Here is a 9,619-nt window from a genome sequence, read left to right on the forward strand (position 1 = left end):
CCTTGGATTTAAGAAAGAACACCCATGTGTATCTTGAGTAAGCATCAACAATGACGAACCGATACTTATTCCCACCAAGACTATCCCATGCAGGAGGCCCAAAGAGATCCACATGAAAGAGATCCAAAGTTCTTGGAGTTGATACTATATTATTGGGGTGGGGGTACTTTGATTGATGTTGCTTCCCGACTATGCATGCACTGCACACACGATCTTTCTCAAAATATACATTGGTTAGTCCAAGGATGTGTTCACCCTTTAAGAGACCTTGAAGACTTCTCAGGCCGACATGGGCTAGATAGTGATGCTATAGCCATCCCTTGCCGGCCTTGGCCATGAGGCAAGTTGCATGGAATGTGCTCTCTTTCGAGAAATCTACCGTGTAAAGATCTCCATCCAACTCTCGCACGAAGGCAACTTCAAGTGTATCTCTCTTAAAGACTTTCACATTTGTTAGTCCAAAACGTGTATCATAGCCAACAGAAGCCAATTGATGAACAAAAAGCAAGTGATATTTAAGGGATTGGAGAAGCATGACATTTGCAAGTGACATGTCATTTTTGATATCTCCCTTGCCCAAACCAAGTACGTGTCCTTTAGACCCACCACCAAAGACAATGCTCATAAATGGTCGAATTGATTCCTTGAAGTCCATGAGCAATTTGCCATCTCCGGTCATATGATTGGTGCATCAGCTATCAATCACCCATTTGACTCCACTAGAGAAGGCAACCTACACACATTTCAAGTCTTTGTTAGAGGCACCCATTTTACAATGGGACGTGACGTCTACTATGCAACCTTCTTCTTGTAGACTCGTGTTGGGCCTCCAAGCACAGAGTTTTGTAGGACAGTAGCAAATTCCCTCAAGTGGATGATCTAAGGTTTATCAATCCGTGGGAGGTGTAGGATGAAGATGGCCTCTCTCAAACAACCCTGCAATGAAATACAAGAAATCTCTTGTGTCCCCAACACACCCAATACAATGGCAAATTGTATAGGTGCACTAGTTCGGCGAAGAGATGGTGATACAAGTGTAATATGGATGGTAGATATAGGTTTCTGTAATCTGAGAATATAAAAACAGCAAGGTAACTAATGATAAAAGTGAGCACAAATGGTATTGCAATGCTTAGAAACAAATCCTAGGGTTTATACTTTCACTAGTGCAAGTTCTCTCAACAATACTAACATAGTTGAATCATATGTAAATACCTCTCGTGCGACAAAGAGTTCACTCCAAAGTCACAAATAGCGGAGAACTAACGAAGAAATTATTGTAGGGTATGAAACCACCTCAAAGTTATCTTTTCCAATCAAGCTTATGAGCTATCCCTATAAGTGTCATGAACAGCCCTAGAGTTCGTACTAAAATAACACCTTAAGACACACTTCAACCAAAACCCTAATGTCACCTAGATAATCCAATGTCACCACAAGTACCCATGGGCTTGATTATACAATATGCACCACACAATTTCAGATTCATTATGTTCAATCCAACACAAAGAACTTCAAAGAGTACCCCAAAGTTTCTACTGGAGAGTCAAGACGACAACATGTGCCAACCCATATGCATAGATTCCCAAGGTCATGGAACCCGCAAGTTGACCACCAAAACATACATCAAGTGGGTCAATAGAACACCCCATTATGACCACGGATATCCCATCGCGGGACATACATCAAGTGTTCTCAAATCCTTAAAGACTCAATCCGATAAGAAAATTCAAAGGGAAAACTCAATTCATCACAAGAAGATAGACACGAGGAAACTCCATATGATTCATCTATATTAATAAAGCTCGCGATACATCAAGATTGTGCCATCTCAAGAACACGAGAGAGAGATCAAACACATAGCTACTGGTACATACCCTCAGCCCTGAGGGTGAACTACTTCCTCCTCGTCATGAAGACCGCCAGGATGATGAAGATGGCCTCCGGTGATGGTTTCCCCCTCCGGTAGGATGCCGGAACAGGCTCCTGATTTGTTTTTCGTGGCTACACAGGCTTGCGGCGGCGGAACTCCCGATCTAGGTTTATTTCTTGAGGTTCTTGATTTATAGGAAATTTTGACGTCGGTCTGACGTCAAGGCGGTGCCCGAGGGGCCCTCAAGACAGGGGCGTGCCCCTGTCTTGTGGCCAGGTGGTGGACCCCCTTCAGTCGATTCTTTTGCCAGTATTTTTTATATTTTCCAAAACTATTCTCCATAAATTTTTAGCTCATTCCGAGAACTTTTATTTCTACACAAAAACACCACCACGGTAGTTCTAATCAAATCATATAAAATTATTGTAAACATGACATGATTACTTCATAAATTAAAGATACGCTCGAGACGTATCAGGACCTCTCTTGTTAATAACAAGAGTCTTAGGGTCCCAAATTACATAGAAAGGAAAAGCATTTGGAGGCCCAACAAATTGAGCATAGACATCTCCATATTTTGCCTTACGGAGCACATATGATGGTGGCATACATTCTATTCACTTGTTGGGAGTAGGTTGGCCCCTTGTGGCCTTCCTACTCACAACCTTCCCAACGTTTCCCAATCCATTTTCCTTTTGCCCTTCTCGCACAATTATCTCCTTGAGGGGAGTTGTGGACTTATACGTCGTCATTGTATTCTTGCTTATGCTTGGATCAAATCCAATCCATTCCTTAGCCACTAGCTCCTTGTGTTGACCCAACACTTCATTGAGGTTATTTTGTCCTTGGGCACATGACATGAGACCTTTTTCAGTTTGAGCCTTTAGCAACCGATTCTCCTCAAGTACACTAGCTAGGTCACCACTTGGTTAGTAGCACAAGCATCAAAATTTATAATAGGAGAGGAGTAAACTTTGCCAAGAGTGTTACGATATGTAAGCTTGAGTTTTTCAATCTTCTTTGTAAAAATATCGAGCTCCTCTTCCTTTGTCTTCATAGACAAAAGTAATAGCTCATGATCCTTAGTAAGAGTGGCATGAGACTCTTCACGCTTACACTTGTCATTTTTAACACTATAAGCGCTTTTAGTCTTTATCAATAAGGCAAGTTCTTTAGTGTGCTTATCAATGTTTGCAACTATTTTTAAACATAATTCGTCATTACGTGCTTCCTCATATAGGACTTTCTCCTCAAGGATTTCACATTTCTCCTTTTCCTCGGCAATGAGGGTTTTGAGCTCCTTAATGGATGTGGTGTGCTTACTCACCATCACCGTAAGTAGACGAAACATAATGAGTTTCTTTCCTTTGGGAGAGCACATGATTTTTTTCATTTTAGCAAACATAGCATCACTTATTTCAGATTCATGATCATGATCCTCTACATCAAGATATTCATCACTAGATGTGGTAGACGTAAATAGAGGAGGGTTAGGTCCTGGAGTTACCTTCACTTTGTCCAAAGATGTTTGTACCTCATCATATTCTCCCACTTCCTTTGCCATGAGGCATTTCTGTGCATTACCCTTGTATGTCTTTCATGTAGTTGTATGGGACAACATCACCACTTTTGTTAACAAGTATCGGTGTGGTTTGAGTGTCTTGGGATATGCCTGCAAGACCCCAACATCATCGGTGTCAAATTCATCTTGAGCAACCATTGCCTTCCCATCTCTCTTCCTAAACTTGGAGTTTAATGGGTTGGACAACTTCTTATTTACAAAAGTCTTCAAAAATCTTGGTTTGTCTTCTCTCATCTCATAGGGACACTCGTTTGAGAAGTGGCTGATTTCTTCAGAATTGTAGCAAGTCCTTATTTTCTTATTTTGGAATCTTCCCTTGAATTTTCCCGCACTGGAGTTCTTCACAAAGAGGGCCATCTCTTCATATGAGAGCCCGTCATCTAAGTCATCTTCATAACCCTCTTCTTCATATTCCTCTTCTTGTTCATTAACATCATCATCCCTCACATGATTGGCCTTCATGGCAAGATTAGTCTTGGGTGATGAGGACCAATGCATGGCCAGATGTCTTGTAGCATTCACCTTTGATTCTTCAAATAATTGGAAGGTTAAAATGACATCATTAGGAGACATGATCTCTTCTTATGTCGCATACCATTTGATGGTGATATGGATCAAGAGCATTTAGCAGTTTATCCACAAGAAAACGTTTGGTCAAGTTGAGTCCATCTTGGCTCTTGTCACAATCATATGATTCTATGTCGGCACCAAGTGTCATCAATCTCGAGAAGATTCTTGGGCTTCTCACCTTTCTCCATGCATAAATATTGTGCAAGACAAAGAGAGGATGTTCCCCTCTTGGTCATTACAATGCTATCCCAAAGTTCTTTTGCACTTGATAGGTGAATGTAGGGCCTTTTATGCTTGTTAGACATGCACTTTCTTATGAGAATGACCGCGGTGTCATTGAGGTGCTTGTCATATACTTCACCCGGTGTGAGATCATTGGGGTTCACGGGGTTGTAACCTTTCTCCAAGATCTCCAACATCACATCGTTCGCAAACCTAAGATGATCCTGCATACCAACTCTCCACAATGAAAAATCGGCAGTGTCATCAAGTAAAGGAGGGTTTCCCCCACCAGTATACTTAGGTTTCTCCACTCTAGGTTTTGCATATAGTCATGGAACATCGGTGTTGTTTTCAACTTGAGGTTGTTGGCCCAAATTTGGGAGATATGCATTTGGTTGTTTTATCACACCCATTGGGTTCTCTAGTGGTGGAGTTTTTGCACCTAATGCATCAAACCTCATTTTGACCAAGGCCTCAATGGAAGCATCATACTCCTCTTTCTGCTTAGCACGGGTTAGTTCCAGATCCTTGGAAGTGAAGGATCTCCTTTCATCCGTAGATGAAGACCCCCTCTCAAGAGGAAGTGTAATCAGAGGGTTCTCATCCTTATCCATCTCGCTCTAGGGCGGTTGAGCCACACGATTAGAGCACGAGGCTCTGATACTAATTGAAAAGGATCGAGATGGACCTAGAGGGGCGGAGTGAATACGTACAATTACAAATTTTAATTGATACTTAGCAATTTTAGACAATATTGCGGGATATGAAAATTAGCCCATCAATTGCTAAGGCGATGGTTGTGCTATCTGTACTAAATAAAGCAACAATTAATTAGATAGGCAATCACAAATAATACAACTAGGTCCACAAGGACAAGTAACCACGAGTAGGGAGTTAGGGTTAGGAATAACCACAGCTCCGAGAGACGAGGATGTATGCCGATGTTCACTTCCTTGGAGGGAAGCTACATCACTATTTAGAGAGGTGGATGTTACCACGAAGGCACACCAATGCCACGAAGGCTCACCATATTCTCTCCTTGAGACAACACCACGAAGGCGTTTCTCAACCACTAGTGGTAGACCTTGGGGTGGTCTCCAAACCCTCACAAACTTTCCGGGGTAATCACAATGAACGGTTCCTTGCCGGAGTACTCCTACCGCCTAGGAGTCTCCAACCTCCAAGAGTAACAAGATCCAAAGGGAAAAGCTCAATACTTTCTCAAATCAGGATTTGCTTTGGTCACAAGAAGAGGAAGTAGTGGATATTTCTTTTGATTGGAACAACTATCTCAAACTCACAAAGATCGACTCGGGATCTACGATTTCATGGGGGGGGCAGGAAAGAGGGAGCACTTGTGTTCTTTGGGTGTATTTGAGTGTAGTGGTCTAGTGAATCCCGAAGAGGTAAGGGGCTTTATATACTTCCAACAGATAGAGACGTTTGCCTAGAAGTTAACCTGCCCGGATGATCTGGACCAGCATCCAGATGATCTGGGATCACGAAAGAAATGCCGTGAAAGTGGTGTTGTGAGGTGCCCGGATGATCCGGGAGCATGCCCGGATGATCCGGGTGATGCCCGGATGGACCGAACGACCGTACGGATGATCCAGTTACACTAGAAGTTGTATAGTATTGGGTTGGCACTTAGCCAGATGATCCGGGACCTCGTCCGGATGATCCGGCTAGGCTATAAGTGTTCTCGTATATGGTTGGCATTTAGCCGGATTATCTGGGACTTTGTACGGATGATCCGGGCTTTGTCCGGATGATCCGGGACCTGGTCCATATGATCCTGCTAGCTACCAATATTTGAAACATAAATCATGTACGGTCTGGCTAAGTAGTTTTCCTAGGGATATTTGGTCTTTGTGGACCATTTAGTGAGACAACATATGCCACGAGATGATGACCAAATGGGTGATGTGTCACCATGATGCAGCTGTTTGCAGGTTGGCTTCGGTGATGGAGCTCTACGATGAAGTCGGAGTCCCCTGTTCGGGGGCAAACGGTGATGACGATGACACTTGCGACTCCTCAGCAGATGTTTTTCTTTGCAGCTCTCTGTTCCATGTCGATGGCGAGGTTGGCCGGTAGTACCCATGTCATTTGGGTTGGATTGTATCGGTTTTAGCATGGTTTTCTATTAATTAACCGAACCATTCTCTTTTTCTTAAACAATGAAAATGGCAAGCATTTTCCATCAGTTGAAAAATAATAACACAAATACTAAAACTAAGGGGGCTGCTATGCATCCACTAAACATCCGCCACCTGGATGACCGTCCGATCTACGCGCACAACCATCAGATCCGCGCGTGCGGGCACCCAGTAATTCCTGAAACGACGGTCGAGTTGCAGAAACAATCGCTTTGTTGTGAAAAAATAAACTTTGGACCCATTAGTTCCTAAAACAACGGTCGAGTTCCAAAAACAATCGCTTTGTTGCAGATTTTTTTTCTTCGTCTTTCTGCAACACACGTGTTGTTGCCGGAGAAATTTTTGCGACACAGGTCATGTTGCAGAAAACTTTTGCAATAAATGGTCATGTTGCAGAAATTTTTGCAACCGTTTGTGGTGCGGAGGGCCAACGAGCGTCGGGGGCGAGCGGTTGGCGGTGTGGGGGTGGGGGAGGGCCGACCGACATCGGGGGCGAGCGGCTGGTGGCGCGGGGGATGGGGGGAGGGTGGGGGGAGTGGAGGGCCGGCCGGCATCGGGGGCGGAGGGGCTGCGGCAGGAGCGGTTGGCAGCGGTGTGCGAAGGGCCGACCAGCGTCGGGGGCTAGCGGCTGGCGGCGCGGGGGTGGGGGGGAGGGAAGGGTCGGCCGCATTGGGGACGGAGGGGCTGCGGCGGGAGCGGCTGGTAGCGGGGGGCGAAGGGCCGGCCGGCATCGGGGCGAGCGTCCGACATCGGGGGCGTAGGGAAGGGCCGGCCGGCATCTGGGGCGTAGGGGCGAGCAAAGGAGAGCGGGACGGCACGGATCCGGCGGCGTGGGGCACCGGTCGTGAGCGGCTAAGCAACTCCATGGCACGTGGCAATGGGGACTCGCCGAGAACGGGCGGAGGAGAAGGGGACGGAGGTGAGGAACCCCAGCTTCAGGACCGTTTCGTGAAATAATGCTCGAGTTTCAGGAAACGGTCGCAGCTAGGTCAGTGGACACGGGCATGATTTCATCTGTCAGGTCGAGGCGAAATCAACGGACGAACGGGTGGCGAATAGATTGCACGGATCAACCGATGAAGGTAAGAGTTTTTCTAAATGAAAGTTTAAATTTTTATTGTTTATCACAAGCTTAAATGAACTCGCAAGCAGACTATGACTTTCAGTTGCCACCGCACTACTAGGCCACACCCTAAAAGCACGTATGCGTGCATTACACGGATATTTTGACTATAGGGTTTAGAGTATAGGGTTATCGTGCATTACAGGGATATTTTGACTATAAGGTTGCTCTGGTTATCTAATCTTCTAAATTATAGCTTTAAAAAATATCTTTAAAAACAATATTTAAATATGAATTGAACAATATAATTTATAATGACATTGATTAACAGTTTACTAGTCAGATTCATAAGGAAATTTTAAATAAAAATATACGATGGGACTGATAATCCGGACCACGGTAGTAGTAGCTGTATAACGCTGGCGGTCAAGCGATAGCTGCAACTCCCGAGGCACAGGGAGTCACAACTGATCCGACACGTGCATCATGTCCGTCCACACCTGTTAACACCACAGTTTACGCCCGGAAGCTTCGCGCCAGCGCCACACGGAAACGTTGAGCTGCGCACGGCCATGCACGATGCGCCGTACTCTGCTCTCTCACGCGTTCTCTTGTGACTCATGCCACTCCTGTCCCCCACCAGATCTAAGCCCTACTTTGCTTGCTGGTATAAATAACACAAGATGCATGTAGCTGCAGACAAGCAGAGACGAGCTCGATCGTCCAGCTAGCATCGGCGACACTCAACAGCCGCGTCGATCGATCGGAGCTGCACGGGACGCAAGCTAGCTAGCGCGAGCCGGTGGTTGCGTTGTACACTGACATCAGCGATCCATGCATCTGCTCCACGGGTCTTCTATAATGATCGGTGGCAGCTGCGGCGGTAGAGCTCTCCGGCGAGTCGACAGCTCCCCGAAGCCGTCGCTGTGCCGGAGCGACGCCATGAAGAAGAAGAGGAGCAAGAGGTCCAGACTCTCCGCCGCGCTGCGGGAGCTCAGGCTGGCGGCCAAGGCGAGGGACAAGGAAGGGCTCCTTCAGATCCTCGTCACCGGACACCGCACTAGCCGCGGAGGATCCGGCAACAACGAGCGCACCGGCGGAGCATCGACGAAGCGCAGTGTGGCTGGCATGGGCGACGACCAGCGCGCGACACTGCGGTGGCAGGGAGGCGGCGTCGATGCAGCCGGGCGTGCCGATGGTCCTCTTCTTGAGTTGGGGAGACCAATAGCAACCGGGGAAGCCGCCGGCGGCGGCCGTCGTTGGCCGAGCTGGGCGCTCGCAGTGGCGCTTGTGCTCGTCCTGGCGTGCGTAGTAGCGCTTGGGACGTCGCCGGCCATCTGTTGCTGCACCTGCGCGGCCTGGTTGTGCGGCGGCTGCGGCGCGCATGAGCATGCATCTGACCGGCGGCGGGGCGGCTCCTGCCGTGGCAGCGTTAGAGTAGTCCGACCACAAGCCGGTAGTACACTGTATCATGGAGAGGTCGCCAGTGGGTGAACTGTATGAATTTTTGTCGAATGGATGAGTTTTGCACATCATTTTTTCTATGGGAGAATATCACATTAAAATCAGCGTTCGGTGAAAACCACGACAAATCAAAAATTTAAAGTTACAAAAAAATCTACTCCCTCCATCTCACTTTATAAGTCCGCTACGTGTACCTAGCTAGGTCATTAATTTGACCAACTTAATGATAAACATATATTATAAAAAATATATGGAAGTGATCTGCTCCGGCGCGCAGGCCCAAACTTTCGGCCGGTCGCGCGTGGGCCGCAGGATCCACCAACCCCCGCACGTCCGCACCGTTGGATCCGCATGCAACATTTTTTCTCCTATGCAACAAAATTTTGATGCGATGTATCAATTTTTTCAACTGTTGCAAAAAAAAATTGTAGCAAAAAAATATCTACGTGATCGTAGCAAAAAAACGAAGCTGATGATACGTGGTAACAAAAGTCAAAAATCGGTTATAGCAAATATTTAAGTGACGTGTATGCAACTTTTTTAATGAACGATTGCAGCAAAACATGATGCCGGTTGTAGCAAAAAATAACACGGTTGTAGCAAAAGTAAAAAACATCGATTGTAACGAAAAATCTGACGAACTGAAGTTGCACCCAAACATATACGCAATTTTTTTACTGGGACAA

At 46.2% G+C, this 9,619-nt stretch overlaps 1 protein-coding gene across 1 annotated transcript; it reads left to right on the top strand.

Annotated features, from left to right (window-relative positions):
- Positions 1–8,137: 8,137 nt before the first annotated feature.
- On the top strand, positions 8,138–9,007 carry LOC123397258. The gene has a single exon (XM_045091880.1). The coding sequence runs from the start codon at positions 8,304–8,306 to the stop codon at positions 8,961–8,963; it is 660 nt and encodes a 219-aa protein (XP_044947815.1). The 5' UTR covers positions 8,138–8,303; the 3' UTR covers positions 8,964–9,007.
- Positions 9,008–9,619: the final 612 nt, after the last annotated feature.

Source organism: Hordeum vulgare, chromosome 5H (genome assembly GCF_904849725.1).
Source record: "Hordeum vulgare subsp. vulgare chromosome 5H, MorexV3_pseudomolecules_assembly, whole genome shotgun sequence".
Taxonomy (NCBI): domain Eukaryota; kingdom Viridiplantae; phylum Streptophyta; class Magnoliopsida; order Poales; family Poaceae; genus Hordeum; species Hordeum vulgare.

Bases quoted from the DNA above. Each gene is read 5' to 3' on its own strand.
- LOC123397258 (XM_045091880.1), top strand. From the start codon at position 8,304: ATGCATCTGCTCCACGGGTCTTCTATAATGATCGGTGGCAGCTGCGGC.